This window comes from Canis lupus, chromosome 15, assembly GCF_011100685.1.
Source record: "Canis lupus familiaris isolate Mischka breed German Shepherd chromosome 15, alternate assembly UU_Cfam_GSD_1.0, whole genome shotgun sequence".
In the NCBI taxonomy this organism is placed as follows: domain Eukaryota; kingdom Metazoa; phylum Chordata; class Mammalia; order Carnivora; family Canidae; genus Canis; species Canis lupus.
This window is the reverse complement of record NC_049236.1, coordinates 30,754,988-30,767,564: the sequence shown is the minus strand read 5'-3', so window position 1 is coordinate 30,767,564 and position 12,577 is coordinate 30,754,988. Positions and strand designations below refer to the sequence as shown.

The 12,577-nt window shown below is 44.5% G+C and overlaps 1 protein-coding gene across 3 annotated transcripts in view; it reads left to right on the top strand.

Moving 5' to 3' along the window:
• Positions 1-12,577, top strand: part of POC1B (POC1 centriolar protein B) — a 94,860-nt gene that overhangs the window by 20,441 nt on the left and 61,842 nt on the right. For 2 of the 3 annotated variants that reach the window (XM_038558627.1, XM_038558625.1), the window contains exons 3-4: positions 1,026-1,197; positions 5,361-5,540. In XM_038558627.1, coding sequence (XP_038414555.1) covers positions 1,052-1,197; positions 5,361-5,540 — 326 coding nt within the window. In that variant the 5' untranslated portion in view covers positions 1,026-1,051. Of the gene's footprint in view, positions 1-655; positions 677-1,025; positions 1,198-5,360; positions 5,541-12,577 lie in introns of those variants that run through there. The other variant, XM_038558628.1, reaches the window with a different exon arrangement.

Below are 12,577 nucleotides of genomic sequence, written 5' to 3'. Positions count from 1 at the left end.
AATAAAAATAAAATAAAATTTGGTTTGGGGGCAAGAGTTAGATCTATCTTTCATTCGTTTATTCGTTTATTCTTTGAAGCATTTATTTCCACCATTGATTGCACTTGTTTTTATTTCCTTAAAGCCTTAAGCTAATGTCTGACATACACAATTCTTTTATTAATTGTAGAATGTCATAAGAGAGCAGAAAGAGACTTTCAAGATCACCTTATTGAGCTATAAAAGACATTACTGGGTCAATTAGCAGAATTGGAAAACAGTTGGTAGATTAAAGTATTGTCAATAATAACTTTCCTGAGGTCGATACTGCCACAGGCATGTGAGAGAATATCCTTATTCTTAGGAAAACACAATGAAGTATTTAGGAATAAAGGTGCCATGATGGTGTATTTACTTCCAATGGTTCAGGAAAGAAAAATTGTGTTTGTGTGTGTGTGTGTGTTGTGTGTTGTGTGTGCGAGCTTGCAAGCATATGGAAAGAGTGAGCACAAGTGAACAGAAGAGTAAATTATAAACCAAAATATTAACAACAGGCAGATCTGGCAAAGGGTATATTAATCTTCTTTATACTATTCTTATGTTTCCTCTTAAGTGTGAAATTATCTCCACATCAACAGTTTTCAAAACTCATCTCATCCGACCCTCTCAGGAAAAGCATTCACTCTGTGACAACGAGGTTAAGTAACTTTCCCAGGCAGCCTGAGAGTTAGAGACAAATTTCTCCTAGTTCCGTGGACTGTGTTACACTGTTCCGCCACCTTCTAGTAAATTGTCACTGAGCTCCAACCCAATGGCAGGGGCCAGTGATCCTGACTTGTGGTAGCATAGGATGCAGCCAAGCTCACACATTAATGATGTGGCTTTGGGTTACTTTAAAAATATTTTTCCACTGCTTGGTCAGCCCTACAATGTCCAGTCCTCTGGTACCTGGACGTCTTGTTACTAGATATGCTGCCCCATTGTAATGAGACATGCCTACATTTGCATTTCAACAATCAGTGGTTTGTTCTTCTCTTTCCTAATAGCTACGGCTTCTTGGGATACGTTTCTCATGCTATGGAATTGCAAGCCACAAGCCAGAGCTTTCAGATACGTGGGTCACAAGGATGTTGTAACCAGCGTGCAGTTTTCTCCACTTGGAAACTTATTGGCATCAGCTTCACGAGACAGAACTGTTAGACTCTGGATTCCTGATAAGTAAGAGCAACAAATAAATACCTGCTATGCTGTGGACGTACGAATGTGAAAGAAAACGAGCCTGGCTGCTCCTCCACTTCTCAGGAATGCCTGAACTCCCATACCTAGTCTGAGTCACATGCAGGATGTGTTGCCCTTTTCCGAAAGCTAGCAAACTATTTCATACTACTTTTTCTTCATCTTTAACTCATAATTATCTCTTCTATTTGGAACCTATTTCTAACTATGGAAATATGCTTGATTTTTGGGGGGGAGGGGTTAAAATTTTGTTTTGTTTTTGGCAGGGGGATGGTTATCAATCTCTTTATAAATCTATGGTAAACTTCAGATTGTCTCCCCAGAGAGATACACACTGACATATATAACTGAAATTTTTTAGTTTATTCTACTATTGCCCATTTGTGGATCTGTTGGGGGCCTTTGGATCTCTATTAATCCTGTACCAGAACTATTCTTTGGTGCATGTCATTCATTATTGGGCTCCAGAGTTTTCTTGCTAAAGAAAGTTTCTGACAAATGTGTGAATCATTGCATTCGTGTAAGGTCCAATCCTGTTACAACAAATCTCTCTATAGGAGGCTTTTTAAATCCCAGACGTGATAGCTTATCTGTTTTAAGCAATTATTGACCCATGATTTTTTTAAAAGCTTTTGAACTCTTTTTTTTTATGGAATTCTCAGTTATATGTTTTCAAACACACATGAAGATAGAACGAATAGCACAGCAGTCCCTCCCCCCTTTACTCCTCCACCACATCCAGCAGCTATTGGTATCAGTAGTTATTAGTTGTTTCACCCATCCTCTTGCTCTCTTCCCTCTCTCTCTCTCTTTTTTTTAAGCTAGAGTATTTTTAGAACAAATCCCACAGATCATATCATTTCCCCTCCCTAAATACCTCAGAGAATAAGAATTTGAGCGTTTTCCTTGGCTCTATTATGGCAGGATTTCATTTGTGGTATATGACTAAACAGTCTCAGGCACTCCCAAATGAAAGTTCACAGGGCATTTCCGTGCCAGGAGGCCCTTCTTTTTTTTCTGCCACCACCCAAGGGAAACGCCATGCTGAGAAATCTGAACGTTAACCTGATGGCAGCAAAAATGACTGAAAAGAAGTGACATGTTATAATGCCATTGTGGGTGGCAACGTAGAGGGGAAGTGGGAAAGAGGGAGACTGGTTTGGGGTCCAGAAGGGAAGCTGTTCTAAAATCTTTAATTTGGGGGATTTAGGATTAGTGGTTCTACTGTATTCAGCATAACACAGCTTCAGTCTTCCATTACCAGTTCAAGGAATTCTCAGTGAACAAACTATACAAGGGTAGATGTGCTAAAAGCACACCAAATTGTTAATTTGTATGCGTTAATCTAAGTGTAACAGTTAGGCTTGTGTAGCTATCTCTTGGTCCACTTTCCAAATCATATCATTTTGGGGCCAGGGAAATCATGGATCATAGCATTGGGATGGAAACTGATAGATCAGTTATTGCTGCATAACCATCCTCAAAACTTAGTACAATAATTGTCCTTTTCCATAATTGTGTGGGTTGTCTGGATGGTTCTTTTACCCCATTTAATGTTGGCTCTTACTCATGCAGCTTCATTGAGCTAGAGGTCCAGCACCTCACTCATATGCCTGGGGCCTGCTGCTGGCTATTGGCTGGGGCACCCTGGCCCTCTGCCCTCTCTGCACCAGGATAACGACTTCCTTAGAGCATGGCAACTGCGTTCTAGGATAGTAAAAATGAAAGCCACTAGACCTTTGAAAGGCTGGGTCTGACACTTCTGTGTCACTTCTCCCTCATTCTATTGGTCAAAGTAAGTCACAGCCCAGTTTGAACAGGAGAGATTGATAGATTCCACCTCCTGTGGGAGGGGCAAGCATGAACAGGGGTAAGAGGGGTGGTAGGTGGTCATATTCACAAACATCACTCACACCAGGTGACTGGCAGGCTAAGGAAGAATAGTAGGAACAAGCATGGAGGCAGTTCTGGCCTGGAGTTCTTCACAGCAGGCCATCAAGAGAACTTGGGCAGACAGGGTAGGTAAATGTGTGGGAGGCAGAGAGCAAATGCCAAGACAAGGTGGGGGAAGTACAAACCAGTTAAATGGCAGCATAACAAACACAAGGCACTCCTTTTATGGTTTCTTACATGCTTCCTGTTGAGACCGGATCCAGGGGTCACCAAGAGGCAGGCCCTTTAGAAAGAAGGCAAGCAGGGTAGCCTGCTGGAGAGTGGAGTGTAGAACTCAAGAGCAGGGCAGATTGTGATGATTCGGGCTGTCTCCTGGCTTCCCGGTCACGGCAGATGCCATTCTTTCCTTTATTTTGTCTATGCTGTATTCTTGAATTCAGGCCAAACTATACTCCTCACTGCCACTCATATAACTTTCTGGCAAAACGTCACTGAATGTTCCTTCCCATTTTCTTTAATATTAATTTTCATTTTTCCTAGTATGTGATCATGTATCAGGTGATGGAAACTGAGGACAAAGTCAGTTTTACCTTCTACAGACCGCTGGAGGGATAAGCCAGGATGGATCTGAGAGCTTTGAGTAGTGACTCTTCCCAGTGGAATTCAACAAAATGTATTGAGCTCTTTTCATATGCCTGATATTGTGCTAGACGCTGGTTTTATAGGGATGAATAAATCATCATTCCTGTCCTCCAAAAAACTCATGGCTTGATAGAAGAGAATAGGTCTTTTTTTTTTTTTAAGTACTGTATTATGTAATAAGCAAAATAGATGCAGCAGATAGGGAACAATTAAGCCTGCCTGGGTTGGTCAAGGGGGGTTGGGGCAGAGGAAGCAATCCAGGCTGAGAAAAAGCAGTAAGTGCAAAACCAGAGGTGTATTTGAAGCTCTGCGACTGTTCTGAGTCCAAGGTTCAGTGTACCGGCAGGATGCCTTGCCGGAGAGCCTGAGCATTCTACTTCTCCTTGGAGGGCAGCCAGCGACACGTCCATGCTGAGATTTACGTGCTGAGCATGACACTTTCAGCAAGGTAATAAGCAGAGTATGTAGGTGACTGGAGGGGGTTAAGAGATTAGAGCAGGGAGACCAGGTAAGAAGCTTTTGCAATAATCTTGGTGAGTGATATGGAGGCTGTGTCTCCCTTAACGTAAGCACAGCTGGCATAGAAAGAAGAGCTATCGAAAGGGTATTTGGGAAGGGATAGCAGTATCACTATCACTCAGTCCGTTTGTGGGAGAAGTGGAGCAGTTGAGAAGGCCTTCCAGGCTCTGCAAACTGTTTCCCGATGTTTTTCAAACAGTTGCATATAAAGATGACTTCCTGATGGGAAGGAAGGTGTCTCCCTAAGACACTTCAGAGAGTGTCTTGGGGACTTTGGAATGCTGACACAAAGTAGTATGTCCCAAATGCCACCTTCCAACTCCAGTGTATCTGCTAGCCTGCCCCTATTTTAACATTTCTCCTTAAGTGCCACATATTATTTTCTCCATCTTTTCTTTTCCTATTCTCTTTCTCTCACTCTAGTTAAAAAAAAAAAAAAAGAAGAAGAAGAAGAAGCAGCATCTGAAATTTCAAAGTGTTGAGAACTGGAATGTGTTTTGCTTGTGAGTGTAAGATTGGGCCTGGGCTGAGCAAGGCCTTCGATGCACCCCGGGGGGTCTTAGTTCTCATTGAGAACAGAAACCCCAAGGTCAGATCACCTAGACCTACATTCTGTCAGGGGGACAATGCCACGAGGGGCATCTCTTCCCTCCCAGCCCAGACAGCCCGTCCACACAGGTTCCGCGTGACCCCAGTTTGAAAGCACCCTCTTGGAGCTATTAATTTAATCTATGTTAGCTTTTCTAGGTTGCAGGCCCTTTAGAGTATTTATTGCTATTTCTAGAGGAACAGCAGGAGCTTAAAATTCACAGTTGAGATTTGTTCAAAATATTATTCTCTAGCTTCCAATTAAAACAAAAACAGCAAGTGCATTTCTGGGTGGGACCACCAAGGGTCTTTCTTGTTAGATTTCAGTTGTGACTTTAATTAATAAAACCAGCTTTTTAAAGAGTGTTGATGTAGAAACTTTTTATACTTTTGTTAATTTTTTTATAGGAGTTAAACTTTTATATGTTTCAAAGTCTGTATACTGATTAGATATTGATTATAATTAAATCAAGTGTTACAAGTATTAAACTATTTCTTTCCAGGAGAGGGAAATCCTCTGAATTTAAAGCTCATACAGCTCCAGTTCGAAGTGTAGACTTTTCAGCTGACGGCCAGTTTCTAGCTACAGCCTCTGAAGACAAATCCATCAAAGTATGGAACATGTATCGCCAGCGCTTCTTATATTCCTTGTACCGACATACACATTGGGTACGCTGTGCCAAGTAAGTGAAATTTCGAGTTAAGATTTTCCTATTTTTTTTCCTGTTATAGTCCACGTTTACCCTCCCTCCAAACCCCAGAAAAGGGGATTGATGACAAATTCATTAATTCATTCATATAGCAAATATTTATTGTGTGTCTGCTATGTGCTGGGAAGACTAGGAAACAAAACAGTCAAAACCCCTCGTCATAAAGCCTACGTTCTAGAAAGAGGAGATAGACAATACACAGGTAGGGGAATAGATAAATTAGGTCAGATGGTGGTAAGTAAGTGCTATGGAGAAAAAGACCTGGATTGGCTGGGGAGGAGGGGGCTGCAGTTTTAAACAGGGTGTTCAAGACTGCTTCACGAGAGGAGACCTAATGGAGGAGAAGGGTCAAGGCTTGAATCCATGTAGGAAAGGATTGCCCTGGATTAGGGGAAACCAGCACAAAAGCCCTGGGGCGGGAACCTGGTGACTGTTGGAGCACAAGCAAGAAGGCTATTGTGGAGCAGAGTGTGGGGAAGGAGGAGAGCCCAGAGCGAGGCTGCAGCCAGATGGGCAGAGGTTGCCATCTACTCTCAGGGAGATGGGATGCCCCTGGAGCGTGTTCATCTCTGACCGACACCTGAATGGGATTGCTCTGACTGCTGTGTGGAGAACAGGCTGTCAGAGTCAGGGCAGAAGCAGGGGGAGGGGGCGTCGTTAGGAGGTTATGGGTAGTAGTTCACATCCTTACTGGGACCAGGGTGGTAGCAGTGGAGATTTCGAGAAGTGGTTGGGTGATAGATGTAGTATGAGGGACCAACAGAACTTACTGTCATGTATTGGATGTGACAGAGAGAAACTGAGAATGACTCCACAGTCTTTGGCGGTAGGCTGTTGGGACAAGAGCTAATAGCCACGGAGCCTTTTCTGTTCTTCAGACACGCTGGCAAAGTACTTCAGATATTTCCCCAGCTGCCCTGGGAGGGTTGGGCTATTGTTTTATTTTCCCCATTTTGCAGAGGAGGGAACTGAGTTTCAGAGTTCAGGTTAAAGCTTGTCTAGTTGAAAGTGATAGAAACCTAGAGAAATTCTTTTTCTTCTCTCAGGGTGGCTAATTGACTGATGTTTGGTTACCTTGGAATAGAGCGGGGGCCCCTAGAACCAGGGTCTGCGATGCCCACAGTCTCTCTCTAATCCTCTATATGGCCTCTCTATTTTCTCAAATACCCTGGAACTGAGGCTGAAGTCCTCACAGCTTTGTAACTGGACAGGAAAAACTTCTCCTCCTCCAGTTAGGAAAGTACCAGGGGCAGCTCCCAGCTTGGATCTTGTGCCCATCCCTTCCCCAGGCAGTGAGATACTGTGGTTGTCTCAGGTGAACCAGGCCCCTGAGACCAGTATCCCAGCCAGCTGAGTCCATACCAACCATGCATCCTGGAGGTGGAGAGAGAGGACAGCCCTTAAAAGAAGGGGACTGGCATAGTCATGGTCACTGGGGGAGAGTCTGCAAAGCCTGCAACTAGCAGACTTTGTGCATTCTGTGTGAAACAACGTGCCCGGCATCCCCAGCTAGGATGCGCTGGAGGGGGAGTGGGAGCCCAGCTCTGTGTTGCCTTATGTCCCACACTCCTCTCATCATGCTCTCAGTGGGACATTATTGTTCAGGTGTTGATTATAATCTACGGTAATGAGTCTAGGAATAAAAGAGATAGACCGAAGGTTATACTTTTAGTCAGTAGTTTCTTTTTTCTTCTAAAGGTCTCACTTACTTTTGGCTCTGGCCATCTCAGTCTTATTTCTATATATGCCACCTTGCTGTGTGGTCAAGAACATGGGCCTGGGACCTAAATATATAGGTTAAAATTCCAGCCCCACCACTTAGCAGCTGTGTGACCTTTTGGAAAGTGACCTAACTTCTCACTGCCTTAGTTTTCTTACCTGTACGTAACAGTAGCCTGATGATAAGAGTAACCCGCTGCATAGGTTGTCATGGTATTTAAATGAGTAAATATACATGGAGTATTTAGAATCATGCTTCCCACTGAGTAATCACTAGTTAAATCTTAGCCATCATCCTCATCCTCATCATTGGACATTTCAATCTTGTTTCATTTTTAAAAACATTGTGTAACTTGAGTTGATCATTTTTTCCCACCTGAGGAGGTAACGTGTGATGGTCCCAAGAGGCCGGTCAAATCATTTGTATTTATTTATGAAATGATGTTGGGAACAGAGATCTACCATCCAGTGGATCAGACCCGGAGAACTGACAGAGGCACAGGAGACTAGGCCGGAGACTGGGAGTCATTATTTAGCTCCCACTGGAACAGACTCTAAACATGTTTGGCAAAGACATTGGTTTCTGTTACCTTCTTCAGGAAGCAAAAACATCGAATGAGAGCCATTAATTATCTAGTGTGTCCTATGTGGCTCTATTTCCTTCCCAAAATAACTTAAGGTGCTTTATAGTAACTGTCATACAATGGGGGGAATGAAGAGACGATTCTGTCTAGAACCGTGTAACCTCGGTTAGTGCTAAAGCCTGGCAGCTTTAGCCTGGGTTTCCTGCAGCCAAGGTATTAATGGGATGATTTCACATATTTTCATGTTCTAACAACAAAAAGGAATCCTCTCAAGTTGTTCAGATAGGAGAAAATTCTTCCTGTAGTAAATTCTAGGAGTGTTTTATTCCTTGCCCTGGTCCTGAATCATCTATGTATGTTATACATGCAAAAGAAAAGGTATCGCTAATATAAGGCAGGAGAACTTATGAAGGTTGAAAAGGTTGCCAATAGTGTACAATTCTGGTCTTGAGAATATTCATTTAATGAGCATAGCACTGCTGCGTACCACATATCCGTGCTGCGTGTTAGGGAGAGATAAAAACCGCAGTCGGAGCCTCAAGGAGCTTTTATGTTTTATAGTTCAATGGAATGAAAATAGATATAAAATAATTATAAAATAATGTGTCCTATGGGAAGATGATGGACAAGGGGATGAGAGAGTGTGCGGTGGGGCACTGAACCAGGCCTGTGTGAGGAAAAGCCAAGCCGGGGGAGACATTTCAGGCCCAGCACCGTGTGATGGGCAGGGGAGGAAGAAGCAGCGGTGTCTTGCCACGTGGGGAGGAGGGGTGGCAAGCCATTCGCAGACGGGAGCAGCAGGAGTAGGCACTGCGGCCTGGGAAAACGTTTTGTGCTCTGAGAACGTTAATTATTCAGCTGTTGCCAGGCCCAGGAAGTAAAGTGGGATGCGGTTGGCTGGAGCGGGGGTGTGGGAAGAAGGTGTGGAAGGCTCAGGGTCATGGATGTCACGAAGAAGACTGTGGATTTCATCCTCCAAGGGACCCGGAGATGCTGGAGGGCTTGGAATGGGGAGGAAGCACCGTCGTTCCCGAGCTCTCCACCGATTGGTCTTACCTCCCACAGCACGGCTGCTTTAGAGGGTTGGCGTGAGCAGGCCCAGGGCTCGTGGGCCTCCCTGGGCTGCATCACGACCCCTGGGCAAGGTAGTGTACGGCTCTCCATCTCCGTGGGAGGGGACGGTAAGGAGGCTCCTCACATGGCCTGTTGGGAGCGTGAGGAAGACTGTGCTCAGAACTGAGTGCTGCCAGGAGTTGGCCAGTCCTCCGGTGGGGCAACATCACTCGGGGAGGAACTCAGGAATTAGGGAAAAGCACCTGCAAATGTCCCCCTCAAGGAATCAGAGAAGGCCACGGCGTCTGCCCGCATCTGTTCTGTTTTCCGGTGGCGGTGCCTGGGTCATCCCTGAGGAACCAGCCCCCCCCACCCCGGGCAGCCCCCCCCCATGTTAGTCTCTGCTGTCACAGGGTGTGGAGCTCAGGCTTGCCATCCGGAACAGGGCATCTCCTGCCCGTGGGTGTTAGTGAGTCTCGTTGGAGGCCTTTCCCTTGCGATTTTTACCTTTTTCTTTTTAAGTTTATTTATTTTAGTAATCTCTGAACTCCACATGGGGCTTGAACTCATAACTCTGAGATCAAGAGTCACATACTCTTCCAGCTGAGCCAGCCAGGCGCCTCGTAGACTTATTTAAGCCTGTGGCTGCTGCGGGACACTGTAGGCAAAGAGCCCACCTGACAAAGATGCTGACTCAGGGGACAGCAGAGCAGTGAGTGGAGAAAGAAAGAGTTGCTACCTCATTACTTGGTGTGGTTTCTGGACACGGTCCTACCTGGTTTTGCTAGATGTGTTTATGTGTGTTGCATGTATGCATGTGTGAGAAATGGGCCTCAAAAACTCTCACTTTTTTTTTTTTTTTTTAGAGGTACTTTCTATAAGATGTGATAGTGGATGGAGCCACATTTTTGGAAAAGTGGGAGATATTGTTGCATCCAGTGATGTGCACTCAAGACACCTGCTTTCTGTTCATCCCCAGTGCCATCGTCTTAGCTTTTAGCATCAAGGGCCCTTGCAGAGACCTTTGCAGTAATCTCCTAAATGTTCTTCCTCTCTACAGATTTGCCTTCATTCTCCACACCCCACCCCTACCACCACTGCTCTACTGTCTCCACGGAGACCTTTGTGAAATGCGAATCTGGTCATACTGCTCTTCAGGTCAGAACCAGTCAGTGACTCCTTGCTCTGGCATGCTGCTCTGCCTTCCTGTTACAGCCTTGTCTTTTGTCCCTGTCACCATCCCCTCCTTGCAGCTCCACAGAGTTCCTGTGTGAGATGTTCTGTTATGTTCTGTGGCTCTTCCACATGCTGCCTGCCCTGCCTGGAATGCCCCTGCATCTACCCTCCCCTCACAGTCCCACCCTGCCTCTCTCCCCCCAGGAAATGTTTCTGACTCTCACAGGCCAAGCTTATTATAAGTCCTTTATGCCACCGCGTTATCCTGTTGATGAGATCTGTCTGCTTAGGATTCTCTTCCCTATTAGACTTTGAATGACAATATTTTATTCATAGTGTATTCTCTTGAGAGGCCTTGTTCTAAATTCTGTAGATATCATAGAAAGCAAAACAAAATTCCCAGTCTTGTAGAGTTCCTTCTACACATGGAAGGTGGACAATTACAAAATATGTTAATGATATGTGCTTGTGCTCTGAAAAAAATACTATAGGGTAACAAGTTAGAGAGTAGTAGGGTTGGAAGGTGCGCTTTTACATATAGCTCAGGGAAGGCATCTCTGCTCAGATGACTTTGTGTTTGTTTGTTTTAAAGATTTTATTTATTTATTCACGAGAGACACACAGAAAGAGAGGCAGAGACATAGGCAGAGGAAGCAAGGAGCCCTCTGCAAGGAGCCTGATGTGGGACTCGATCCCAGGACCCTGGGATCATGACCTGAGCCAAAGGTAGATGCTCAACCACTGAGCCACCCAACCCAGGTGCCCCTGCTCAGGTGACTTTGACTGAAGGGAGGGAGCCAGTGAGCCATCTCCCAACAACAGGGAAGAGTGTTGGGAGTCATACAGTGTGAGAAGCACTGCAGTGTCAGTATAGGGTGGGGAAGGCTCAGAGGATTTGTGCAAAAATATGGCTTGAATGGATCAGTGAGAGGTGTGCAGGTAGCTTAGGTGGGAGTTTTCATGGACTTTTTCAAGGAAGAGTCATTTTTGTGGATTTTGTATATCAAATATAGGAGGACTGTATATGCTCATTGTGATGGAGAATGTTTATGGGGCTTCACTATCTTTCTTTCCCCATTTTGGCCAATCCCTGTTCAGATTGATAATTTCATACTGAGCTCACCTGGTCTCATTGGAATGCCTTTATCTCTCTGGTACCTTGTTCTGAAATGGTTTTCTTTTTTCTTCTCTCTCTTTCTCTTTTTTAATCAGTTGTTTTCTAACTGGCATGAGTGATTCATGTGAAACTCTGCAGAGGCCTCCCTGGGGGAAATGTTCTTTGATAAATAATTTGGTTAAATTTAATGAATAAGGATCTCATCTCTTTGGCAACTCTCCATGTATATGCCCTACAACATGCTTAGAGATTCTTGCTCATGCATTTATTATCATCTTTTTTCTTGGCTCATGCTATTGTAGTTTGACAACAGGAGTGTTCAGGGGGCCCACTTAGACCCAGCCTGTCTCCATTGTTTGTGCAACTTCCTGTGAGCATTTAGCCTTGCCAGGGCCAGCCCAGTCTAGGACTTTCTTCCAAAGGTGTGAAGGTCCAGAAGTGCTATTTTCACTTTTTACTCAGAGATGAGAATGTTCTGGGGGCACTGAGTCATGCTTAATAAACCTAGGAGAGCCCGAAACATAACCCAGATGCCAATTTACTTATTTATGATAACAATGCTAACTTTCAAAGGGACTAGAATATTTGTGTGCTTCAGTCAGGGCTTTCCTACTTTGCTGACTTTGTCGATGGGCCCTGGAACTATAAAGCAAGGAAGTTTGTTGAAAAAATATCTTGATGAATAGCTTCCTCAGGGTTGGGTCATGTGATGGGGCCATCTCTGCCATGTGCACACACCTGCCAAGGAAATTGCATGATCAACTGGTCAGGTACTTCCTCCCCCGGGGCCAGGCAGGAGACACATTGACTAGTCTTGCCATTTACGGTTGCTGGGCACCTCCTCTTGGGTGACCTAGTACCTTTCAAGTGCAGCAGTATAATTGGTTAGATTCAGCTGAGAGGCAGTACAGGGTGGTTAAGAGCATGGGCTCACTGGCATGTGATCCTGGGAACATGATTTCAATCTCTCTGGGCCTTGGTCTGCTCCCCTATAAAATGAGTATCAAAGGTACTTTCCTCATAGAGTCTTTGTGAAAATTAAAAACAAGTGAATGAATATAAAGTGTCAGTTAATGTCACCTATCAACTACCCTCACGTTCCAGTTTTTTCTCCTGTGGATTATACTGGAGTCACCTTTAGGTTGTGTTCACAAGTCATTTCACACAATTGCACACAGTGTTTGGGGTTGCTACTACAGGTAACTGCTATCATCCATTGAATGTGCTTTATGTATTTAGCTATCAGAGGGAAACTGTTTCTAAGCATTTGGGTCTGAAAATCTCTGCCATTTAATTGGAGAGCATAACCCATTTATATTTATGTAACTCTTCCTATAATTAGGTGTAAGTCTGCATTCTTA